Genomic DNA, 27,402 nt, shown 5'->3' with positions numbered 1-27,402 from the left:
TTTTTTTTTTTTTTTTTTTTGTATTTTAGTAGAGACGAGGTTTCACTGTGTTAGCCAGGATGGTCTCCATCTCCTGACCTCGTGATCCGCCCGTCTCAGCCTCCCAAAGTGCTGGAATTACAGGCGTGAGCCACCGCGCCCGGCCTATTAAGTGTTTTTAAGCCCTTATAGGGCATGTATATATTGCACTGTAGTGTGTACAGGACCTGGATACTGTTTTGACTTGAAGCATTCATTTTATAAATAGTGTTTAATAGGCTCTATGGTGTGATACAAAACAGCATTTCTAACTTCCCCATCATCTAGACTTCAAACCTCAGAGTAAACTTTGAGACCTTCACCCTGTGTTCACATCAGTTTTCAAGTTCTGCATATTCTTCCCCTCTAGTCACTTCTCAAAGCAAATGCCATTTCCTCCTTGAAGCCTGCTCTGATCTCACCCCTACTGCGCAGTTGCTTCTACCTCGGTGCACTCTTGATGCTTAGCATTTAATCACTATTAGTCTTAGCTTACTACTGAATGGGATACTTTAACTTAAAAATTGATATCCCTATTCCACTACGAGACAGTGACCTTAACTGTCTTAACGATAGTGTGTTCCTACTGCCTGATACAGGGTTTGGCAAATAGTACTTTGCTTGATAATTTAGTGAAATGAATTGCTTTCATTATGATGGAACCCCAGTAAAATCTGAGACCAGAGATAACACTTTTTTTTTGAGACGGAGTCTTGCCCTGTTGCCCAGGCTGGAGTGCAGTGGTGCGATCTCAGCTCACTGCAAGCTCCGCCTCCCGAGTTCAAGCAATTCTCCTGCCTCAGCCTCCCGAGTAGCTGGGACTACAGGCACGTGCCACCACGCCCGGCTAATTTTTGTATTTTTAGTAGAGGCGAGGTTTCACAATGTTAGCCAGGATGCAGAGATAACACTTTGTAATATTTGAAGGCTAAATTGAGGAAAGAAGATAGATAAGGCCAAATATTATGGATGATTTTCTTGAAATTGTTAGTTACCATGGTCTTTGTTATTGTTGGCTTGCTGAAAAGTAGCTCAAGGTTAGAACAGAATCTTTTGCTTCACAAATGCTAACCCCCCATCGCTGTATTAGTCGATATTTTCTTTCCTGGTAATTTTCTTTTAAAAGATCATGATAAACCTAACTGGATAAGGATCAAATTAGTTAATTCTTCCGAACTAGATCTGTGACTTTTTATATTAAGCACATTACTGCCACTCTCAACTACCATTCTGAGGGAGTTTTGGTTTTGAAATTCAAAGCAGGGAACCTTGGAGTTGTAGTGTCTCTTTTTTTCTTTTGAGGAATATGAGCTCACCATGCATATTAAACCCACTTATGTGTAAAGCAGTAAAGTGAATCCTGCCTAGTAGCAGTCAAGATAATGCAATGGAAAGTTTGTGTCTGTGTTGCTGAGAATCTTGCGTTTTGCATTGTTACTACAACAATCACATTGTAATCTAGAAATTACGAGTTCTTCTCCTGCTGAAGGCAGTGGGTCAGGGTTGAAGAGCATTGAGCAGTTCAGTAAAGCTTGTCCAGATGTCAGTGCAGAAGAGATTTTACAATTGTAAAAGCTCAGTTAGTTTTAACATTGCAATCCTTTTGTCATTTTGCGTGTTTCTTTCATTTTTTATTTAGACTTCATTGAAATTTTTCTTGTTAGTTATAGATATTTTCCATTGTAAACCTCCTCCCGCCTCCCTCCCCTAGAAACATTAGAATAAAATTTTCAGTTTTTTATGAGAAGAAATGCAAAATGGTCATTAAAATTTTGAGAAAGCTTTGGCAGTGGTTATTTTTTTAAATGCTTTTAATGGAATGAAATATGCTGCATCACACACATTTGTGCTTTTTTAAAACATAAGTATTCGAGATTGATATGTTGTAGTTTAATTCTCTCTTTGTATTTAACACTTATTTAAGTTTATTGTTAAAATAATATTTAATAGCGTGTGATATCAAGGATAGCTGGAAGGTTTATAATACAAAAATTTTAGTGTTTAGGAAATGAAAGATATTAACATATATTAAAACTATTTTATTATAATATAGAAATTAACACTTTGTGCCAATTCTAACCTCAGGATTATTTTTTTGTGCCTCGGGTATGTTGCAATTGATCTCTTCATCAATTTTATGAATAGCATAAGTAAATTTAGTTCATTAATGTATTTATATACTTTAAATAGACCAATGTAAACAACTTCTTATCTGCCATATGTTGAAATGCTTTAGTAAAGACATAACTGCCTGGTCAACAAAGATGGCATTGAATTGCACTGTTTTGGAAAAAAAGTTGAGCGAACTAGATGCCTGTTAATCTGGTTCTTTAAATATCATAAACAAAAGTATCAGAATGTGTTTCCAAGGACAAAGGCGGGGTTTTCCAGGCTTTGATTGGTTGCTGCCTTGTCCTGTCCCACGGCCATCCTTAATTGGCTTTGGGTAGATTGGAATCACATAAGCAGGGTGACATTTGTTACTTTCCTAGTTGTTTCATTGCACTGAGCCTTGAGATTCCCGTAAAAGATTTCTTTTATTTTGTCCATGACCTACAAGAGAGGATCATTCTAAGAAGAGCAGGCATGAGTTTGAGTGCAAGAAGAGTCACTCTGCCTGCAATAACGCCAATAATTCTAGAGAAAAGGGTATGTGACTTCTTTTTCCTTTTTTTCTTTAATTTTCTTGCTACTTTTCCCCTGTTACTGTGTGTTTATTAATACATAGGAAGCTTTACTTACATACCCTTGAAAGAACCTGTAATTCATTAAAGTTGTAGGTAAAATTAAAGGACATATTATTGGAATTGAACTAGGAAAAGTAATACTGCACTAGAACATCACTATAGTTAAAGACTTTCATCTAAAAGAAGTTTGATCTCGATTTCAGGTCTTTGGGATTTAGAGACTGTATTGAAACTTTTTCTTTTTTGTCTTTCTACTGTAACTTCAAGCCTCTTTGTTTTAAGTTCAGTAGGAAATCTGCAATTGTGTCTTATATTTGTTCACTAAGGAATAGTTTCTTTGTTTCACCATAATTCATAATATATGAATCTCTTCATTGTTGAATAGACTATACAATTATTTTACTGTTTAAACATGTGTTACCAGTTTATTCTCAAGTTTCTACCCATTTCTATTGAGCTTCTGCATATTTGCTTAAGAAAAACTTTCCATTAAATTCCCCTGTTAAAGGGCTTTCTGTTAATTATTAATGCAGTCAATCCTGTGGGTGAAAATATTTTATTTATTAGTTTTTTGTAAAGACTATTTTTATGTATCATTCACGGCGTTGCATTTTACAAGGTGGTATGTGCAACCATGTCATGTAGCCACAGTAAACTTCTCTTGTAAATCTCCAAAATAAGAACATTGCGTTGGACTTCTTAAAGAATCGAATCTGTCACATTGAGAAGGAAAGCACTAAAACTCAGTTTTGGCAATATGCTTTCCAAATGGTTTTGGTGACACTAGAAACTGTAGTGTTTATTTTTGAACTCAACTTTTAATAGTTAACTTTTAACTATCAGTGCATTCCATTAAGTCAAAGGTCATGTTGCAATTTATTTGAAACATGGCAAATCTAACAGTTAAAGTGGCTATATTTTTTAAAAGGAAGTGTCTCTTTACTATTTTAATTTTAGATTTTCAGCTTATTTTCTTATCCAGTCAACCATTTATTTACTGAGAATATTTTATTTGGCATTGGAACAGCTACATGATAATTTTGCCAGCATGAGTTCTTTATCTTTCTTGAGGCCTTTTGCTAATTGTAAGCAAATTTAATTAAAAATATTTTGCTTTGGGCTTTAACTTTTATTTTGAATTGGGCTTAGCAGTGCATTAATAATGACAATATAGGTTTGTGGACTCACCAAGGATGTGAAAAGGCATATTAACATTTATCAAGTCTATGTTCTCATGTTTGAGTTCTTCTTTATCCAGTTAATATTGCAGTTTACATTGACTAAGAAACTTCTATCATATGGTTGGTTTTTGATGACATGTTGGTATGATGGAAAGTGTACTATTTGGACTCTCCATTTACTAGCCCTGTGACTTTGGGCAAATCCAGTAAACTCTTGGAGTCTTTACTTCCTTATCTGTATAACAAACTGAGGAGTTTTCAGTAGATAATATCTTCAGTCTTATTTGTGTCTATAATGCTGTGAACCAAATATTTTATATTTTCATGGTTATAGTAAAGTATGTAAATTATTTTTATTATTTTAGAGAGATTATAAAACATTAGGAAAGAATGCTATAATGTTCAAGGAGTTTGAACAATTAGTCTAGGAGAAATTGATTATGGCAAAACTTGGATAGAAAAATAACTTTGAGCACTGTCTGATGAGTAGGAAAACAAGATTACTCTGGAAAGCTGTGGTTATTATTGATATTACATCTGAGTTGCCAATGGTCACATCATTGTGATTTATGATGGTATTTTAATAATAAGCTTCTTGTCAAGTTTCTATTATGATATTTATAAAAGTCAAAATTCCCTAGACTCAAATCTATGCTATTTTTTTCAGTGAGTGCACATATTTAGGTGTTTATATAATTTAGCACACTGTTATTTGCTTCTCCTGATATTTTAACTCCCAAAAGACCTATTTTTGTCTACTTGATTGTTCTGAAAATCTTAATATCTTTTATTTTAGGAGTTGAGTATTTTCTGATTTAAAAATCATCCATCTGCTCTGGTCACACCATGATTAATTTTTTCTTCCAACATAAGTTATTTCATACTTGTAATTAACTTATTTTCCATATATGCCATAATTTTAAATGATCTTATAAATCAGCACAAGCATTTTTCAGAGAATTTGGGGAGCAACTTCTCATTTTCCCATGAAGGCAGGTGCTTTTTCCACAGGTTTGGTGTAAAGTTTGCTCATCCTGAATGAGTGGCCCTTGACAAATAATTTATCAAATGGAATCCTAATCATTTAAAAGGCTGAGAGCATTTCTGAAAATGCTCCATAGCAATAGGGAGTAATTTTCGTATCATCTAGTGTGTCTGATCCAAGTGGCTGTAAGAGTCTCTAGTAGTGATTAGGAACTTGAATTTTAAACGTGGCCCTTCATGTGATATAGATCTATTTTGTAGCAGAGAAAGTATGCCTTGATCTTTGAGAAAAAAGGTATTTTGGTAGATTCTCTATCAAGTAAATTGGAAAGAAAAATTTCACTTCCAAATTCTATTAGAATCTGATTTCTCTGATTTAAGTGAATTAAGGTTCTGGTGAAGAAGACTTCCTCATGTGCCTCAGAAACAATCACATCCTCAGCAAACATTGTGAATGAATATGTTACTGCATCACATTTTTCTCAGATCAGCACTAGGTTGTAGCTTTTTATTTTTTCAAATGAGAAGACTGAGTCTCTTGGGTGTTGAGTGACTTATGCAAGGTCACCCAGAAGGTCAGTGGCAGAGCTAGAAATAGAATCTAGATCTTGTGACTTCCAATATGCTTCTCCTAGATACATGTTACCTCCTGAAATTAATATGGTAATGAAATTGCCTTATGGTGGGTATAATTGCCATTCAAGTCTGGAATTAGCTTAGGCAAATCCTTTCATCTTCCTCTGCACCTCCACCAACTCCCTTATGCTCTAGCATAGAAAACATTTTATTCAGAAAGCAATTGTAAGCAGCCAAGTGTGTATGTGTGTGTGTGTGATAGAAAGTTTATACCTGGAACTCCAGATTGGCACATTACATAAAGAAAACATTTTAAGGTCCCAGAGAGTTAACATAAGGCTCAAGTATTGTAAAGTACAAACTAAGTATAATATAAAATTCACATTCTTTTATAGAAACATTACTAGGTCAGAAAACCTTATGTCCATATCCTGATTCGGTGGGTTAGGCATATTTCATGTCTCTATCAGGTTAACATTTTTTGTTTGTTTGATTATTTGTTTGTTTCTTGAGATTGAGTCTCGCTCCGTCACCCAGGCTGGAGTGCAGTGGCACCATCTTGGCTCACTGCACCCTCTGTCTCCTGGGTTCAAGCGATTCTCCTGCCTTAGCCTCCTGAGTAGCTGGGACTACAGGCGTGTGCCACCACACCTAGCTAAATTTTTGTATTTTTAGTAGAGAAGGGGCTTCGCCATGTTGGCCAGAATGGTCTCCATCTCCTGACCTCGTGATCTGCCTACCTCGGCCTCCCAAAGTGCTGGGATTACAGGTGTGAGCCACCGCACTCAGCCAACATTGTTTTTAAGTTATGTTTGCAAGCATTTTTGCATTCTTCATCCATGCCACAATTACAGGAGATGTTCATAAGCACACAAGATCCTGAAGTATCTTCTGAAATCTCAGAGAAAAAAAAGGGATACTTTTAATGATATATATTTTTTAAGATTCAAATCCTTTTGAAAATTGTGAATTCATGAGTGTAATATGGAGCAATGCCATTTATGAGAAGATCTAATTCCCCATTCATATAAGAGAATAGTTCATGTTATAGTCATTTCTTTCCTCATACAATTAGAGACATTGCTTTGATTTTCTAAAAGTGATTTAGTGGAGGAAAGAACACATATCATCACATCACTATTTTCCCCAGAATCTTTTAAACATGTACAAAATCAGTCCAAACTTCCTTAGCATTTGCCGTGCTCCAGGGCGCCCTCAGCCTGCCCAGCTTCCCTTGAAGGCTTCACTGCAGCATGTCTTTTGCCTCCTTGTGCTTCAAACAGCTTTTAACATCTGTATCTCTGCACTTCTGCTGCCAGGATTGTGCTCTGCAGCCTATAGAGAACTCCAGGCTCATTTGCTTTCCCAAATGCTGTATATTGTCTAAGTGTCAGCTCAGGCTGTGGTCTCATCCTAAAGCGTTCTAAGACTCTTTTGCTTCACATTTACTTTCATGGTGCCTTGATTTAGTATGAGTGGACACACCTTGTGTCCACTGATTGTGGACACATATTGTGTGTACAATATGACTTTCAATCGCTCTATCTTGTTTATTTTTGTATATCTTGGACCACCGTTTGGTTTCCAAAAGTTGTCTTTTGATTTTTGGTCTTACAACTAGATCTTAGTATCTTAAGGGAAGAAATCTTTAAATAAAATGTTTTGTCAGTGATGGGCAGAATGTAATTTCATGTAACCAAAAAACACAAAGGACTGTGGATTAAGGAGGAAAAGAGATTTATTTTTCTTTCACTTTACAAGGATCAGTGCAAAGCTAATGTTGCAGCCCCACAATGTCCTCAGGCAACTGACCTCCTTCTTGCTATTATTTCTTCTCCAGTGTGGGTCCTTTTTCCTTTTATGGAAAGATAAATGTAAATTTCCAGTCATACTGTTTATAGTCTTTGCACAGAGAATGTGAAGGACCAAGAACAGGCTCATGAGTTTTATACCAGTTAACATGCTATTGTGGAGTAACCAGGAGTTTTTGCTTACGTCTTATTGGCCAACTCTGGATACAAGGAAAGTCAGGAAATGCAGGCCTGGAGTGTAGCACACTGCCCTCCTCACCAGAATTAGGATTCATCAGGAAGGAAGAGAGGAAGCGTGGATATTGGTGGGTAACTCGCCAGTTCCTCTACAAGTGCCTTGGGCATATTAGACATTTAGTAAATATTTGTCTGGGATTTTTATTATTCTGGTGCCAGATATGAAATGTGGCTATGCTTTTTAAGCAAATAATATTCTATTACTTGGATAGGGATTGTAGGTATGGTAATAAGTGGGGAGGGAGCAGACTTCCTGAGCAGAAGAGGTTGTGGAAGGCCATGGATGGTGGTCTAAGTTTAGATGGTCTAAGTTTGCTTGGAAGGTGATAGTGAAGTGGTAGTGGGCATTGTTACTGCTTTTTATCCAGAGTTCTCATTCTTGCTAAACCTTGATATTTCTCCTGCCCTTTTTACTTTTGTACAGAGTAACTTAGTTGTACACTCAACCAGGAAGGGGGTCACACAGATGAGTGGTATTCGCATTTTCATAAAATGTTTCTTTTCCTGAGCAGTGAGTTTTTAGGAAGTGTGATGTAGCAGATTATTTGTATGCTTTAGAGACGGGAAGCCCAGAGTTTGAGCTCAGCTTTGTCACTCACCAGTGCCCTGGCTTTTGGAGCATTCTTTCCAAACCCTCTGAGAATCAGTTTCTCTGTCTTGGGGATGAGGATGCTTCCTCGCAGAACAGTTGTGAGGATTTAACAGGATAAATATTTAGAAGCATTTCACACACAGTAGAAGTCTAATGAACATGAATTTCCCTTTTTCCCCACCTGTGAAATGGCATGTTTTACTAGTTTCATAAAGAGTTTAAATTTCCCTGTGACTGAGAATTTAAATTTTCTGTGCCGTATTCTCCTAAAGTGGTTATCCAAAGATTTCATAGTAGAAAATGAGTCAAACAAAAAGTGGTTTTTCTTCATAGTTGCAGCCAGGGAGAGAAAGGCAATATATCTTTCAAATGCTTGCTCCCACTGTTTTCCTTTCTGTAACTTTAGAAGGACTCTAATTTGAATTTAAAAAAATGAATCCAACTATATATGCTAATGAATACTTTGTTAAAATCTTTGGGAACATAGATTTAAATACAAGATAGGTGGTTAATTACTCCTCCTTTCAGTGTCCTAGGGAGTATTAGACAGGGACTTCTGGGTTGTATATTTGAAAGGGATAAAAGTAGGTCTAGTATTAAGACGTTGTTTCAGTAGGCAAGTGGTGTTACTATTAATAGAATCTTAGCTGTATGATGGTGAGAACTTGTTACTTTTGGTCCTCACTGGACCTCAGTGCCCAGCACATAGAAGGCACAAAGCTGGTATCTAATTACCAATTAGTTGGATAAAAAATTTTGTGTAAAGGCAAGATTGAGCTCTTTAGACACTGACCTACTATTTCCTTCCTAATATTTGTCTCTCTGTTGCTTTTCCTTCATTTTTGCCAAGTTTCTCATCTTTTGGGATGAAAAGCTATAATACTCAGGCCTTTTCATTACCTTTATCTAGCTCCAACTTGCTGCAGTGGGCAATTTGGTATACCCTTCACACAGCACAATAAAAAATAGCAGCTACAACATGTTCAGCATTCATTACACTTTCACTTAAACCCTCATAAGAACCCTAAATGCTTGGTGGCCAGACCCATTTTTGGATGAGGAAAATTGGCTTGGAGAGTTAAGTGTCTTTGCCAAAGCACCTTGCTCATCAATGACAGAGGCGGGACTGAGGTCCAGGCCTCTGCTCCACCTAGCACAGGAGGCTGCCTCTCAGAATTGCCTGGGCACGAGCACCCCGTAGCCACTCATCACTGTGTAGCCGCAGTCATTTGCCCTTTCACTTGTAGTCTTTTCATGGGACGAATCTCACCTTTTCTGCCAATGTGCCTTTTGCTCTCCTGGTTGTTTTTCCTTGCTGTGCTCTCAGTTTTGCCTCAAAGACATAGTGATTCAACTATCAGTTCAGAGTTTCTTAGAGTTCAACAGGACGGTAGGGTCTCTTGGGACTTACTCAGCAATGCCTTATTTTGCTTTCAAAAATGTATCATAATAATTGCTAACATTAGTTGAGTGCTATCAGTTTGCCAGCATTCTGCCCATTTTACAGTATGAGGAATCTAAAACTCATGACTAATGCTAAGTTTGGGGTCTAAGATCCGATCACAGCAGATTCCAGGGTCCCCTGTCCACTGTGAGCACCTGGGCTGAACCTCCCTGAGCACAGGTGCCGGGCAGCATGGTTTTGCACACTGTAATGCATAGTCCACATTTGGCAGTGAAGGCTGATTAAAAATAGCTGGGCTAATGAACGGTCTCAGACTATTGCTTGGGGCAGTCTGTAGGGCTGGCTCTCCTGGCTGTGCCCCAGAACTCTAAGCCAAATATTGAAAATAATAATCTCTTTTTGGCAGAAAAAAAAGAAGCAAGACTTTTGGTAATTTCAGGTTCTAAACCCCTAGAAAGGATAAAGATTTTCTACCCCTGTAGGATATTAAAAATGCTTGCCATTATGAGAATTCTCAAAGAGGAATTCAAAATTTGTTTTGGCAAGAACAGCATTGTCAGAAAGCCTCCTAATCAGACATGCATATTTGAACGTATACATTCAGGCTTTGTTTGGGAAAATACCAGGAATTATTATTTTGCAGTTTCAAAACTGAAATTTGCTTGGGTAGTTTTATCAATATTTGAAGAAAAAATTTGATATTACTGTTTGAAATCCTGGCGAAAACTTCAAGTTTGAGTTCCAAGAAAGGTTCCTAGTGGGGTGACACATACGTATATATGTATACATATGCCCCCACAATCCTTCTTATTAATGTTTAATATGTAGAAATCGTTTATCTTAAACATTCAAATATTTAATAATTCTAAAAAAATAGATATTAACTTTGTCACAAGCTTGTGATTATATCAAACAGAAACTCCATAGATTTAACAAGGTTGCAGTTTTCGAAACATGGTATTTTCTCTATTTGCACAAACTGAGAAATAAAGACTCCCTCTGCTGGCTATTTCAGTATTTGCAATTATTCTAGCGAGAAGCTGTGAAAAGTGAAAAAACAAAACAAAACAAAGAAAAACAGCCTTTTTTGACACTCAAAAAGCTAGGTGCTTTGGGATATATGTATGTATACATCTATTTATGCTCTAGTGTTTATTTTTCTAATACTTTTATCCAAGATGCCATGTAGAAGCAGCAGCTTAAAGCAGCCTAAATACTGGGCGAACAGAATGGAAAGAGTACAGCATCAGGTGGGAGTCAGAAATGGGGATCTGTGGCTGGCTGGGCCAGTGACCATTTGGAGGTCTCTGAGCAGGTCATGACTCCAGCTTCAGCTTTTTCATTTGTGACATGGGAGGATTTCAGTAGATGTTCTCCAGGAACCCTTCTAACCTTTAGTATTTTATGATTCTAACAGTATAGATTCCATTTCTTTTACAAGACTATACATGCTCTATACATGTCTTTCACTGATATAAAATAAATATTCATGACTATACATGCTCCATACATGTCTTTCACTGATATAAATAATCAGAAAAATGTAAGCTAGTACAACCATGGAAAACAGTGTGGAGCTTCCTTAAAAAACTAAAAGTAGAACTACCATTTGACCCAGCAATCCCACTTCTGGGTATCTGCCCAGAGGAAAAGAAGTTGTTATACAAAAAGATACTTGCACATTCATGTTTATAGCAGCACAATCCGCAATGGCAAAATCGTGTAACCAACCCAAATGCCCATCAATCAACAGGTGGATAAACAAACTGGTACATTTATACGATGGAATACTACTCAGCCATAAAAAGGAATGAATTAATGGCATTTGCAGCAACCTGAATGTGATTGGAGACTATTATTCTAAGTGAAGTAACTTGGGAATAAAAAATCAAACATTGTATGTTCTCACTAATATGTGGAAGCTAAGCTGTGAAGATGCAAAGGCATAAGAATGATACGATGGACTTTGGGGACTTAGGGGGAAAAAAGGGAGCAGGTGAGGGATAAAAGACTACAAATGGTGCAGCACATGCTGCTCAGGTGATGGGTGCACCAAAATCTCTCAAATCACCACTAAGGAACTTGCTGATGTAACCAAATACCACCTGTACCCCAATAACTCATGGAAAAATAAAATAAAATAAGAAAAGTAAGTAAATATTTAGAAAAATGAAGGAAAAGTAAAATTACAAAGTGGGTATAAATCTGTTGTTCTCAGTGTTGTTACTGCATGGGAATGTTAGGATCTAGAAAATTTGTACATTATTATAAGTTTATGAAATAATACCCCCAAATGTCCAGGAATGTTGAACATAGCATATTTGATTGATTGTATGTCACTTTAAGTTGTAAGGAGCATCATTATTTTATATACTTCCAATAAAACTATAACATACCATTAAGGGTAAGTTACATCCAGGTTTCAGAGACGTTAAATGTGAAAAAAATGTGCTTTTAAAAATCAATGAAATAAGGTAGTTCCTAAAAGGGCTTCAATAGATGCCAGACAACTCAATAATTGCAATAAAGTCTGATGTGTCTTGGGCTCTAGTAAACAGTGTCTTTCTTCTCCTCACATTTTCCCTTTCTTCTAAACACTTATTCCACCCCTCCCCCACTTGTTCTTCTTTCTCACTGTGTGAACCAATTTTTAACTTTTTCACTTAGACATGTCTTATGGCTGTTCAGGGAATAAACTATTGCTTAAAAACTGAAATGAGATACTGAAATAAAATTGTGTCCAACATAAGCATGGCCAGTGGTGTTCTGCTTTAAATATGAATTAGCATTAGCATTTGCAAAGGTTTTCTCGTTTCAAAGATGAATTAGCGCTGGCATCTTAGCAGGAATTGCATGAGTATTAAAAACACTGAAACTTCAGAGAACACAGCTTTGATGAAATCATCGGAAACTTTGGTGTGGGATTTGTAATTTGAACCTCTCTTTATTATTCATATTGGATTTAGGTCTTAAAATAACATGTCCATGTGTGTGTGTCTGTATGTGATAGCTTAGGATATTTTCTAACTTAGTTGTTAATGTTTGCCTTCTTTTTTAATGAAATTCGAGCAGTTTCTTTTGCCCTTTTTTCCTGCCACATAATAGAGCAAACTGAAAGGGCTTGAATTTCTCTTTGTCAAATGGAACCCCCACTTGAGTTGGAGTCCTTCTTTCTGCCTCATAGGAAGAAAGGAGGCCCAAAGAAAGAGTGCTCTTCATGGCTCTTGGCCTGAGACAAGGAGAGCAGAAAAGGTAAATAATAGAGTAGGAGGATAAAGGTGAATGGAGGGGCTTTAAGGAGGTGTCCTGAGTCTCTTCTTGCTTGCAGGCTTTTTTTTTCTCTTGGTTGGAAGCCTAGATGCGGCATGCTGCTGCAGTGTCACTGCCCCAGGCTATCTAGTGTGACAGTGCTAACTTCCCTTCTGTGCCAAGTGTAGGGCATTTCCAGTAGTGAGACCGCACTGGGCCTCTTTAGCCTGTTGCTGGATAGAAAATTAATGCATCATTAAACCCCATCAGGCTGGGCATGGTGGCTCACGCCTGTAATTCCAGCACTTTGGGAGGCCTAGGTGGGTGGATCACGAGGTCAGGAGATCAGGACCATCCTGGCTGACATGGTGAAACCCTGTCTCTACTAAAAATACAAAAACATTAGGTGGGCGAGGTGGCAGGTGCCTGTAGTCCCAGCTACTTGGGAGGCTGAGGCAGGAGAATGGCGTGAACCCGGGAGGCGGCGGAGCTTGCAGTGAGCGGAGATCGCGCCACTGCACTCCAGCCTGGGTGACAGAGTGAGACTCCGTCTGAGAAAAAAACAAAAAACAAAAAACAAAACAAAACAAGGCCGGGCGCGGTGGCTCAAGCCTGTAATCCCAGCACTTGGGGAGGCCGAGACGGGCGGATCACGAGGTCAGGAGATCGAGACCATCCTGGCTAACACGGTGAAACCCTGTCTCTACTAAAAAAATACAAAAAAACTAGCCGGGCGAGGTGGTGGGCGCCTGTAGTCCCAGCTACTCCGGAGGCTGAGGCAGGAGAATGGCGTAAACCCGGGAGGCGGAGCTTGCAGTGAGCTGAGATCTGGCCACTGCACTCCAGCCTGGGCGACAGAGCGAGACTCCGTCTCAAAAACAAAACAAAACAAAACAAAACAAAACAAAACACCCCAAAAAACCACTTCTATGCATTTTGAATTCATATCCAGGACGCCTGGAAGCTCTCTGTGGATCCCCAGGAACACAGAATCTCTAATTCTGGATCTCTTTATCCAGGCATGACCCTAAAATTTACTGCAGAAATGTAGTATCATTGCAAATCTATAGCAGGACTGAGTTTTTACAGAGGTGGTGTGGAGATGATCCATCTTGCGACCTTAATGATAAGAGCTGTACCTCAAAGATTGTGAAAGGACAGAAAGAGCCTTGGTCAGGAGTGACTTGATGGAACTGCCTCACCAAACCCTGGGCTGCCTGCCCTGGTTTTGAATGTGAGAAGGAGATCAACCTCAATTTGGCTAGCCCATTGTAGGTAGGAGTGACTTTCTGTTATTGTAGCTGAATCCTTTCCTAAGTGATTAAGTCACCATGTGGTTATTTATCCTGATTCTCTTACCACTTTGTAATCATATTCTTGTAAAACTGTCATTTTTGTTATTAAATAACATTTAATTTTTAAGAGTTATTTCTACGTTGCCAGCTTTTTAAAAAGCTACCCATCACTTGTGTATCTTTAAAAGTATTTCCTATTGTGATGGCCCCTGGCTAGTTTGCACTGATGGAAATCAGTGTCCCACAGTACCAGGTGAAGGCACCCCCTCCTCAGGCCGCCGGGCACCCATACTTCCTCCCTGTCCTCATAGCTTAGCCCTTCTGATCTCCATTTAGTGTGGTCTGGTTACTGCTTCCTGAGCATTTTTTCTCCTTTCTTCCTCAGTGTGTTTGCTCATGTTTGTCCCACACAGGTGTTTTCTTACTTTCTTTCCTTATTCTTTCAGAATCCCAGACATAACATGGCTCTCAGCAGTCACCTAAGCCACCTTTGTTCAGTCCATAAGTTTCATGAAAATGTGCCTAAATTTTCTCTTTGGTTCACATGTGTCTTTTCTCCCATAGAGGTTTTCAAACTCCGTGAGGTTTCAACACTACTATTTTGGAATTCACTAATATTGTCTCCTGCAGGGGTGTACATGATGTTTTCATTCATTACTGAAGGAATTGTTTTCATTGTCGTGTGTGCCCCACATTGTGCTCACTGCTGGGGATATAAAGAGGAGAAAACAGTGGTCCCTGATGTCATACATCATTCTCATGGTGAAGGGCAACGCATAGTAATTATAGTTGCACACATGCATGCATGCAAAAGGGGCCTGGACCTAAGCTGGAGGTCTTTGGAAGCTTCCTCCCAGAAATAATGGTTTATCCTAAGATATGAGGGAGCAGAAAAAGTAGAGGGTAAGGAAACCATGTTCTCAGCACAAGCAGTAGCATGTGCAAGGGCCCTGTGTTGAGAAGGAGCATGACTTTTTCAAGTAACAAACAAATGTAGGATTGGAGTCAGAGGACAGGATTGTAGGGAATAAAGTTGAAAGGGGGTACAAGGATGTGGAATAAACCTGTTTGTGTCAATCAATTCTTGGAATTCTGATATTGGTGACAATATCTGTTTTAAGTAATGTCTTATAACTAGTTTAACACGTACTGTTCATGCTCAAGGAAAATGTGTTTTTGACTATCCCTCACAAGTGGAGAGGATCGGAGGCTTTTCTTGCAACATGATTTCTCAAAACTACATACTGTTTTTATCTTAGTAAATATTTGACAGCTAGCAAAATAATACAGGATAGCAATAAGAAAGCAGTAGATATTCTTGAGCTGTTAGGGTCTTTTGGAACAATCTTTGTTTTTAAAATGCAAAATTTTAAAAACAATTAGGGATTTGGAATAAGTAATAATGACTACATTGCTTCCCATTCTTTTCATTTCAAGGGAACTACTGAGTTGCTTAATTCAAGATATCTAAAAATGTCTCTTGTTATCTTAGGACACTGTGTTTCTTATTTAGAAGAATGTAAAAATTCAGGGCTACTCTGACCCTGATATAAAAATATTTCACATGACTCAAGTACATTGCCTATCTATTAACAATAATAAAGAAAAAATATTGAAACATTATAAGTTATTTTATAATTTTACTGTGGTTAGATGATAAACTTTCAAAGAGCTGTAGAAATAAGCTTAGCTTTAGGACATAGTTCAGAGCAGATTCCTGTGAGCCTTGTTTCTTATTTTTATTTTATATTAACTATATGTTAACTATACATATATAATTAATAGATATAATACATAAATTAATGAATTTATATTTCTGTTTAAAAAATATATATGTCTCATCATGCTAAGGCCATATTTAAATATGATATTTAAAATAAATTTAAAATTTAAAATAAATATCACGTTTAAATTATTTTAAATCAATGACTAATTAATTAATAGTAATTTAGTTGGGTTTAACTATTGAATTTGAATTTTCCTAAAATAGAAACTTTGACACAGAAGATAACCATAGATAACTATGCCCAAATATCTTTTTCTTTCACTTTTGCTCTTTCAGTTTTTTCTTTCTCTTGCTTCATTGTATGGATTCTTACTCTTGGTTTTATGCTTCATCCATGCTCATTATTTTACCTGCCGAATGATGATTCCTCTTCTCTCTCTGTTTGAAGAAACAAAGGATAAGTGAGGCAAACCTATGGCATAGTTAACGACTTCCCAGTCATGGCAGATCCAAAGCCCTCTTTTGCTCTGTGACATTCTCAAATGACCAGTTGACAATGCCAAGTTCATTTCAAATATTCTAGAATGAATTCACATTGAAAAGGATCTGGCTATCCCATGCCATCCCATTCCTTGAAGTCAGCAAGGAGGAGGAGAAAGGCTGACTGCTTAGCCTTTGCTCACTTTTTTCCTTAGTTAGAGCTTTCCAAATATGTTCTTAGAATTTCAGGTGAGGCAGAGAAATACTAAGTATGCTTTGGGGGCAAGGTAATACATACTGACTTGACTTTATTTTGCTTATTTATTTTTAGTTTCATTTTAAATATTTTGCCTCTTTTAGTCTAGAGGCTTTAAAGGCCTCAAACTTTTTTTTTTCTGAAAAGTTACCATTTCTTCTTGTACTTTAACATTGTTGTGTCTAGTATTCTAAAAATGGGTTGTGTTAGTTTATTTAATCTCTTTCCTCCACTTACTTTTTATGAAGAGCAGTCTAGGGGAGGAGTTGATGTGTAAAGTGTATAAACATGCCTTGATAGAATGTTAGCCAAAACAGAGATTTGCTTCACCCACATTCCAGCATGTCTTTGCAAGGGTTGCAGTGACTAAGTATTAAATTTGCATTGCTAGGTGCCATGTGTTTCTAGGGCAGTTTTTGAAGCTGTAAACTACTCCAAAGGCCAAGGTTGTTGTGATTGTCAGGATTAGAGTGACACAGAAGGGCTTTCCAACACAGGCAGTGTGTACACTCTTGGCCTTCCTTGGACGCTCTCTGTTTATGCTGGTGGGTTGTTGTAGATAAACCTTATTAGTGCCATGTTTCTCTTGCTAGTCAACTTTCAATCCTTGGATGGAACAAAATTTCTTCTTATTCTTCTTTAGGGTCCAGGAAGAATTTCTTCCTGTTGGCATCCAATTTCAAATGATCTTGTAGATAAATTGATATAAATAATATACTGCTCACTCTAAAGCAAACTGGGAATTTGGGCCACTGCACTGGAAATATATAATATCCCTTTATTAAATAAGTGTATAATATCCCTTTATTAAATAGCATGATTATATAATGTTTAATTTTTTTTTTTACCTTTTAGTATGTATAGGAAATAGAATACTAATATTTTGCTTCAGTGGTTCTTAAGAACAGCTCTGCTATTTGTTTTTTACATGATCACAAAAGTCTTTAACTTTAACTTAGTTTTAACCCATATAGTCATGCAGTTTTTGTGATGAGTTGAATTCTTCTTAAATAGGAAGGTTTAGTGTAGTAATTCTTTGGGCAAGAGGCATGTTCAACTCTACTAGAGAGTTAAGTCTTCACTTGTCTTTTCCTTTTTCATATATAGTATAATTAAGTTATATATTAATTATATTAAATAATAATAATGTTATGATAACTTATATACACACACACACACACACACACACACATATTTATTCTTTATTGAGTCAGAGTATCGCTCTTGTTGCTCAGGCTGGAGTGCAGTGACGTGATCTTGGCTCACCACAACCTCCGCCTCCTGGCTTCAAGCGATTCTCCTGCCTCAGCCTCCTGAGTAGCTGGGATTACAGGCATGCGCCACCACTCCCCGCTAATTTTGTATTTTTAGTAGAAATGTGGTTTCTCCATGTTGGTCAGGCTGGTCTCGAACTCCTGACCTCAGGTGATCCACCCACCTTGGCCTCCCAAAGTGCTGGGATTATAGGTGTGAGCCACTGCACTTGACCCTTTCATTTACTTTAAGGAGGAACAAATAGCAATATAATGAGACTTTTTAACAAAGGCATCCCATTCATAGTTTAAGGAATTTTCATAAATACAGAATATATCTAAGAGATGACAGAGATTTACTGCTGTGGAATATCAACCTAAATATAATTTCATTATTCATAGATGAATGTGTATTTTGGATAAGTGTGAGCATTAAATAGGATTTTAAAAAATAAGGGCTTGAAATGGATTTCAAACAAAATATTAAGTTTTCTCTCAGCAGGTTTTATTCATTCTAACAATGAAATATATGCAGTTATTCCAGAAATTCAAGTTGGCCTAAGCCCCTCTAAGTTTGTGCATCTCAATTCTTGTCAACTTATGTCTAAATTGGCAGGGACATAATCTAAAGAAAGTAGTGGCATATCCTGATTGTTTAGTCACCTTTCTCATTTTATCCAAATTTGCCTCTTGCTCTTTTCTAAAAAAATTGGTTTAGCCTTCAGAATGTCTCTAGTTTTTCATTTTCTTAGCTTCTCTGAAATAAGAGATAGAACATGCAAACTAAGAGGCATACTTCTGTTGCCGCAGGTCAGGAGAGTTTACTGTAGGAAAACATGTGGGGGTAGTCAGGAGGTGCAGAGAACATTTTCAGCAAACCCTAGATTATTCTTCAGTCCCCTCATTTCCTGGCATGGAATGTGCAGCAGGGAACAGAAACAGACAACAGAGAAAGCAAGAGGGAGGGGAGGGAGATGTAGGATGCTTTTTAACAAACAGATCCTTTGGGAACCAAGAGTGAGAACTCACTCAATCCCATGAGGATGGCACCAGGACATTGTGAGGAATCTGCCCCCATGACCCAAACACCTCCTGCTAAACTCCACCTCCAACACTGGGGATTACATTTCAACATGAGATTTGGAGAGGACAAATATCCAAACTAGATCACCCTCTTAGCAAAAACTCTTTTAAGAAAAGTCTCTCTTTATTCATAATTTATCATTGTATCACAGGAACCTACCCCAGGGTGATACATGACTCTGTCACCCAGGCTGGAGTGCAGTGGCACAATCCTGGCTCACTGCAACCTCCACCTCCCAGGTTCAAGTGATTCTTGTGCCTCAGCCTCCCAAGTAGCTGGAATTACAGGCATGTGCCACCATGCCCAGCTAATTTTTTTTATTTTTAGTGGAGATGGGATTTTGCCATGTTGGCCAGGCTGGTCTTGAACTCCTGACCTCATGTGATCTGCCTGCCTAAACCTCCCAAAGTGTTGAGATTACAGACGTGAGCCACTGTGCCCCGTTATAATATTGATAAGAGATACATAGCTTTTTCAGAGACCAAAGTGGTGGGGAAGTAATACTAAATAGTTATTGAATGATCTTTAGACACTGAAGATAATGGAAGTTGTTGGACAAAGTAGCTTTGACACATAAACAAGTCTTGGATAGGTAACATTCATTCAATGTATAAGACAATTAAATGTAGAAGACACTGTATAAGGAATTATAACTGACTAATGTTTACTGATTTACTAGAATGATATTTTAATAAAATATTTTAATAAAAAATCTACCTATGAATTGGGAAAAAGTGTTTGCAAACCATATGTAATTATAAGGGTTAATATCCAAAATTTATGAATAACTCATACAACTCAATATCAGAAAAACAAATAACCCAATTAAAAATGAGCAAAGGACTGGGTGCAGTGGCTTATACCTGTAACCCCAGCACTTTGGGAGGCTGAGGCAGGCAGATCACCTGAGGTCAAGTGTTTGAGACCAGCCTGACCAACATGGTGAAAGCCCGTTTCTACTAAAAAAAAAAAAAAATACAAAATTAGCCGGGCGTGGTGGCGCATGCGTGTAATCCCAACTACTCAGGAAGCTGAGAGATGAGAATCATTTGAACCTGGGAGGTGGAGGCTGCAGTGAGCCAAAATTGTGCCATTGAGCTCCAGCCTGGGCAACATGAGTGAAAGAATTAAACTCCTTCTAAAAAAATTTAAAAAATAAAGCAGCAAAGGGCCTGAATAGACATTTTTCCAAAGAAGACATACAAATGGCTAACAGGTATATGAAAAGGTGGTCAACATCACCAATCATCAGGTAAATGCAAATCGAAACCATTATGAAATATCACTTCATACCCATTAGGATGGCTGTTATCAGAAAGACAAGAGGTAACAAGTATTGGTGAAAGTGTAGAAAAAAGAGAACGCTAGTACACTGTTGGTGAGAATGTGTATTGATACAGTCATTCTGAAAAACAGTATGGCTATTTGTAAAGAAATTAAAAATAGAACTGCCATATATGACACAGCAATCCCTCTCGGCTATACACCCAAAGGAGTTTAAGTCAGCATGTCACAGAGATGCCTGCACTCCCATGTTCATTGCAGCAGCATTCACAATAGCTAAGATATGGGAACAACTTAAGTACCATGTCCCATTGATGGGTGTATATTTGAGCTTTTATGTAATTTATTGTATATTTGCATTACACACACATACACACACATGCAGATACATGCAAGGGAATACTATTCAGCCTTAAAAAATAATATGCTGCCATTTGCTACAACATGGATGAACCCGGAGGACATTATGCTTAGTGAAATAAGTCCTTTTTTCTTTTCTAACAGAAAGAAAAATATTGCATGATCTCAGATGTGTAGTCTAAAAATAAATCAAATATGCAGAGATAGAGAACAAAACAGTGGTTACCAAGGGCAGTGGTGGGGTGGAGGGAAATGAGGAGATGTAGATCAAGGATACAAAGTAGCAGATGTGTGGGAAGAATACATCTAGAGCTCTAATGTACAAAATGAGAACTATAATTCATAATAATGTATTGACTTTGGAATTTTGAGAAATAAGTAGATTTTAGCTGCTCTTGCCACACTTGCAAGAAAATGGGTAACTATGTGAGGTGATAGACATGTTAATTGGTTTTACTACGTAACCATTTTACTATTTATTTATATATATCTCATAACATCATGTTGTATACTTTAAATATACACAATACAATTTTTCAAAAACACAAACAGGAATATTTTAGCTCTTTTTGTTATTTCTACCTACACAGGTGATTAAAGTATACAGTGAAGATGAAACCAGCAGGGCTTTAGATGTACCCAGTGACATAACGGCTCGAGATGTTTGTCAGCTGTTGATCCTGAAGAATCATTACATTGATGACCACAGCTGGACCCTTTTTGAGCACCTGCCTCACATAGGTGTAGGTAAGGATACAGAGTTATTGTCTCACATCATTGCTTTTCTATTTCTCGTTCAGCTCCCTCTTGAACACCAGTAATTCTTAGATTTGGTCTTTTGAGGTAATTTTCTATATCTTATAGGTGATCTCAGTTCCTTTTCATTCTTTTTTCTTTTTTTCCTTCTGATCATGTATTTTCAGATAGCCAACTCATTGATGTTTTCCTCTGCTTGATCCAGTCTGCTGTTGAGAGCCTCTAATGAATTTTTCAGATCAGAGAATGTATTTCTCAGGTTCACAATTTTTTGTACTTTAAAAAAAATCAATCTCATTGTTAAATTTATCTTATAAATATCTGAATTGATTTTATCAATTTTATCCTGGCAATCACTGAATTTCCTTAAAGGTTTTATTTTAAATTCTTGGTCAGAGCTCACATATTGCTGTCTTGCTAGGGTCATTTACTGGTTCCTTGTGTCTGTTTGGAGAGATCGTGGTTCCCTGTTTGCTGCTGTTTTGTGGATGTGTGTCTATATCTTTGCACTGAAGGATTAGTTATTTATTCGAGCCTTCTTTGCCTGGCTTCTTTTGTTTTTTTATTGGATATATTCCTTAGAGGTTTTTACCGATAGGTCATTGCCTTCTTTTTGGCTCTAGATGGCGCCTTAAACCTAGGTTTGCCTTGGCTCTAGTAAAGGTCAGAGCACTGCACTTTGCAAATGGGAGAGGTTCCCAAAGGGGATATCCCAACACTGCGGAACAGCTGGCTAGGGGCCCATGGCCAGGGGACCTGTGGGATGAACCTCCTGCCATGTGGTGCTGCTGAACAGCCACTCTGATTTGGTGTCTCCTTTGGCTGGGTTGCAGAGCAGAGTTTCTGGGGCTGGGAATGGTTGTCTTGCCTCCTTTTTTTTGTCTCTGCCTGTCCTCAGGGATATTTCTCCCATCAGGCAATCACAATGCTTCCTATGATTAAGACAGAGACAGATCTCCTGCCAGGGAACCCAAGATGGTGGGGTAGGAGGTTGTCCACCTAAATCTCACTTTTTCTGGTGTAAACACAGTGAATTGGGGGAAAGTTTTTCACAAGCTTGTGGGAGGGGCATCGTGGTGGATACTGAAGTTTGATTCTCTTACCGTCTGGAGTTTTTCTTCACTTTTCTGTTGCCCATGGAACTGTCTCATCTTCATATTTGAGTTCTGGGATACTTCTGGGGAAAATCTCAATGCTGTTTATTTGGTTTTGGTTTTCTGTTGGGGAGAATGAAGCCAGTGGCTTCTTTGCCATTATTTTTCAGAAAGTCCTGCTTTTCTGTTTATTTTAGTATAGATCCTATGGTGAAGATTTTCTTCAGAGGTACAAAAATAGAAAAGAATTATGAATAGTCATTTCTTTATTCTTTTTATTTTTTGTTATTTGTAGTTACAAGAGAAAGAAAGTAGCACAAAGTGGAAACAAGGATAGAAATTTTTATAGTTTACACACCCCTCTACATTTAAAGAATGATCTATGGGAATTTCAGAGCTAAAACAGATCCAATTGATGGAAGAATACATTTCATAATAATTTTTATTAGCACAATGCAAAGTGTTTGAGATGTTAAAAAAAAAAAGCTGTCATTTGGACCACGATTTGAGTCAATTGTAGCACAGACAGGTACAAGTATCCATAGCAGTGATTCTCTTTATGCGAGTGTAGACCCTAAATTTTTCTTGAAGAAATAAGTAAGTCCTTTACATTTTAAATTCATAAACACAAGGAGTAGCCTTTTAAAATGTTTTATTTGGAAATGCATCTCTATTATGAAATGTGAAGGGTTTAAAAAAATTCTTTTAATATGTTGTAAAGAATTTGTTCTACTAGAGTGAGACAGGATTTGGCAACAGTTTTGTCCCCTGATTTTTCATTTTTATAGATTTGTTTTCAAAACATGTTTACATATAAGTAGATGAGACAGGAAGGAGTTTGTTATGGCAATGCCATTTGATTCTTTGAACTCTTTATTAGTTTCCTGTGGTTGCTGTTCCAAATTACCACAAACTCAGCTTAAAGCAACAGAAATTTATTCTCACACTTTTGGAGGCCAGAAGACTGAAATCCATATCACTGGGTTGAAATCAAGGTGTTGTCAGGGATGTGTGTCCTCTGGAAGCCCTAATTTCTTGCCTCTTCCAGCCCTGGTGGCTGCCAGCATTTGTTGGCTTGTGGCTGCATCACCTAATCTCTGCCACTGTGGTCACATTGCTTTCTGCTCTTCTGTCTGTGTCAAGTCTCTCTCTTTCTTATAAAGGCGGTAACATTTCGGGCCCACCCAGATAATTCAGGATGATCTCCATTTCAAGATCCTTAATTTAATACTGTCTGCAAAATTTTTTTTTTCCATGTGACATTCACAGGTTCTAGGAATTAAGATGTGGTTTTCTTTTGGGGGCTATAGTTCAGCCTGCCACAAACTTCGTTGCATTATATGTTTAACGACTTTTAGTAAGAAATCATCAAAATCATTTTAAATAATTTATCAGTGACTGCTCCATTAATTGCTTCAATTTGTTCAGACTTGTGAAAGAATTTTGTACATAGTCATTGGAGTCATTTACTTTCTAGCATAGCTGCCAATATATAAAGTCATGCCCTTGTTTGATGCATTTGAGTTTATGCCTCAGAGCAATGTGCCAATGTAAGGTTCTATTCCAATGAACAGCCTTTCTCTTATGAAATGGAATTAAAAATGATTTTGGCAGGAAAGGTGTGTTCTTAGAAGGATTCATTTTTTAAAGATTTGGGAAGTGGTTTTTCTGAACACTACCTGCATTCCCTGAACCACTTAGAAAATGTTTGTATTTCTGATTTGACAACGGGCGTCCTGGGACATGCCAGAACCTCATGAAGGGGACAGAGTGAGGCCTGTGGAGAGGAAGCTAGAATTGTTCCGCAGTCTCTTCAGTTGATAGCTGATGAGCTACAATAGTGCAACTGATTTTGACAGCTCAGTCTAGATAGTTATCAACCTGCCAAGGACGCTTGCTTCTAAAGGTATGTCATACTGGCCAATACGACTTGTTGCCTCATCTTCTAGGACAGAAAAGGCTCACTATATGTTTTCTTCATGGACGTTTGTGACTAGTTTAACTTCTATTCATGATAATTAATCTCCTAGAAGTATGGTATTAATTCTCAATAGATATCTGCCCTATTCCAAGCTATTTCATTTAGCTCCTAATTAGTATTGTATATTATTACAGTATTTTATATTCTTAAGTTTTTCTTTCGGGGGGACTTAAAATTTTTTTTCATTATAGTCACTACCATTTATCTCTAACAAATAGCTTTGCAGTTCAGTAATAAAATCTGCTCTGTAAATCAAGAAGTGTTTTCACTGAAAACACTGTAAATTATTTATATTAAGGAATAAAGTGTACAGGTCTTTTAATGCAAAAGCTTAAAATGGAACATTGGGAATTAATTTGATCCACATATTAAATTTAAACTTTTAGGCATCAAGTAGTAATAGAAGTTTATTTCTTTATTACTGTATTTTCTGGAAACTGCTGAAATAAAATCAAAGATAATGAGCATATTCTCATGACTTCATCAACCATGCATTAGACCAAAGCTCATGAGAAAGAATTTTATTTCCAGAGCCTTTTGTATTTTTTTTTCCTTTGGTTTTTCACTCAGATTATATGTGTAAACAGAACAATTGAAAACATTATTTCTACCCCAATACTAACATGTATTAGATTTAATAGCTTCCAGTTCTTTACCGATGTAACAGGAGAGTAATCACTATTGTGGTAGTGTCATCTTCCTCAGCACAAAATATAAACAGATTTGTCTTTAAAATGTTTTTTGTTTTAGTTTTGCCTTTTTGCATAGTGTATTATAATCTTGCAATATCTATTCAGTCTAATAGTGGTAGGAAGTAAAATGTTCAATTTAATTTGCATATTTAAATGAATGGATAGAACTACAGTGGTTTTTTTCTCCTTAAATGTGATATGCAGCTGCAGATGCTCTTTGCTAACAGAATAAACCACTGATGTCTTTACTGCAAGTTTTCTGTGAGTGCTACTGATGTAAAGAACCAAAGGATGAACTATTTTCCAGAACTTTAGTGATCAGCCAATCGGCTCTGTGTATTGTTTAAGAAACATTCTTACACTCTTTTTGTCCAAAATGATGAATTTTCAATAAAATTCAATTTGGTTTTCTGTTCCTGTGTTAACTTGCTTAGGATAATGCCCTTATTGAATAGGGAGTCCAGCATCAATGATGGCTGTAGGAGTGTGGCTTTCTTTCTTTTTATTCAGGACATGACTTCATTCTTTTTTTTAATGGCTTCATAGTATTCCATGATTCATATGTACCCTTTTTTTTTTTTTTTTTTTTTTCTGAGACAGAGTCTCACTCTGTCACCCAGGCTGGAGTACAGTGGCGTGATCTTAGCTCACTGCAAACTCCGTCTCCTGGGCTCAAGCAACTTCCGTCTCCCGGGCTCAAGCTATTCTTGTGCATCAGCCTCCAGAGTAGCTGGGATTGCAGGCACATGACACCACACCCAGCATTTTTTTTTTTTTTTTAGTAGAGGTGGGGTTTCACCATGTTGGCCAGGCTTGTCTTCAACTCCTGAGGTCAGGTGATCCACCCACCTTGACCTCCCAAAGTGCTAGGATTATAGGTGTGAGCCACCATGCCTGGCCTGTATGTACTGCATTTTCTTTATCCAGTCCACTGTTACTGATTCTGTGTCTTTGCTATTGTGAATAGTGCTGCAATGAACATACGAGTGCAGGTGTCTTTTTATTTATTTTGGATATATGCCCAGTAATGGGATCGCTGGGATGGATGATAGTTCTTTTTTAAATTTTTGAGAAATCTCCAAACTGCTTTCCACAGTGGCTGAACTAATTTACATTCCACCAGCAGTGTATAAGCATTCCCTTTTCTCTGCAGCCTTGCCAATATCTGCTGTTTTTCAACTTTTTGATAATAACCATTCTGACTGGTGGGAGATGGTATCTCATTGTAGTTTTGATTTGCATTCCTCTGATGATTAGTGATGTGAAGGAATTTTTCACGTTTGTTGGCTACTTGTGTGTCTTCTTTTAAGAAGTATCTATTCATGTCCTTCACTACTTTATAATGGGGTTGTTTTTTGTTTGTTGAATTGTGTAAGTTCCTTAATAGATTCTAGACATTAGACCTTTGTCAGATGCATAGTTTGCAAATATTTTCTCCCATTCTGTAGGTTGTCTGTTCAATCTGTTGATAGTTTCCTTTACTGAGCAGAAGCTCTTTGGTTTAATTAGGTTCCACTTGTCTATTTTTGTTTTTGTTGCAATTGCTTTCAAGAACATAGTCATAAATTCTTCCTCAAGTTGATGTCCGGAATGGTGTTTCCTAGGTTTTCTTCCAGGATTCTTATAGGTTGAGGTTTTTAATCTTTTAAATCTTTAATCCGTCTTGAGTTAATTTTTGTATGTGGTGCAAGGTAGGGGTCCACTTTCATTCTTCTGTATATGGCTAGCTAGTTTTCCCAACACCATTTATTAAATAGAGAGTCCCCTCCTTGTTGCTTATTTTTGTCAACTTTGTCAAAGATCAGATGGCTGTAGGAGTATGGCTTTATTTCTGGGTTCTCTGTTCTGTTGCATTGGTCAATATGTCTGTTTTTGTACAGGTGTCATGCTGTTTTGATTACTGTAGAATTATAATACGGTTTGAAGTGGGGTAATGTGACCCTTCCAGCTTTGTTCCTTTGCTCAGGATTACTTTGGCTACTTGGTCTCTTTTTGGGTTCCGTATTAAGTGGAAGCTAAACATTGGATACTCATGGACATAGAGATGGCAACAATAGACACTGGGGGCTACTAGAGGAGGAAGAGGTGGGAGGAAGGGTTGAAAAACTAACAGTCAAGTACTGTGCTCACTTTCTGGGTGACAGGTTCGATTGTATCCAAACCTCAGCATCACACAGTATACCCATGTTAAAAACCTGCATATGTATGTATGTATTTCTTGAATTTGAATAAAAATTGAAATTATAAAAAATAAATAAATAGAATTGTCAAGGGAAGGGCATAGTTTCTATTTATTTATATTTAAATTAATTATTATTTTTTTTTAGAGACAGGATCTCACTCTTTTGCCTGAGGTGGAGTGCACTGGTGGAGTCATGGCTCACTGCAGCCTCAGATTCCT

At 37.4% G+C, this 27,402-nt stretch overlaps 1 protein-coding gene across 5 annotated transcripts in view; it reads left to right on the top strand.

The window, feature by feature from the left end:
* Window positions 1–27,402, top strand: part of GRB14 (growth factor receptor bound protein 14) — a 136,095-nt gene that overhangs the window by 55,509 nt on the left and 53,184 nt on the right. For 3 of the 5 annotated variants that reach the window (XM_017889523.1, XM_017889524.1, XM_017889522.1), the window contains exon 3: window positions 21,069–21,225. In XM_017889523.1, coding sequence (XP_017745012.1) covers window positions 21,069–21,225 — 157 coding nt within the window. Of the gene's footprint in view, window positions 1–2,448; window positions 2,668–21,068; window positions 21,226–27,402 lie in introns of those variants that run through there. The other 2 variants (XM_017889526.1, XM_017889525.1) reach the window with 1 other exon arrangement.

This window comes from Rhinopithecus bieti, unplaced genomic scaffold (assembly GCF_001698545.2).
Source record: "Rhinopithecus bieti isolate Rb0 unplaced genomic scaffold, ASM169854v2 scaffold_19603, whole genome shotgun sequence".
NCBI classification, from domain to species: Eukaryota; Metazoa; Chordata; class Mammalia; order Primates; family Cercopithecidae; genus Rhinopithecus; species Rhinopithecus bieti.
This window is presented reverse-complemented; position numbering and strand designations above follow the sequence as displayed.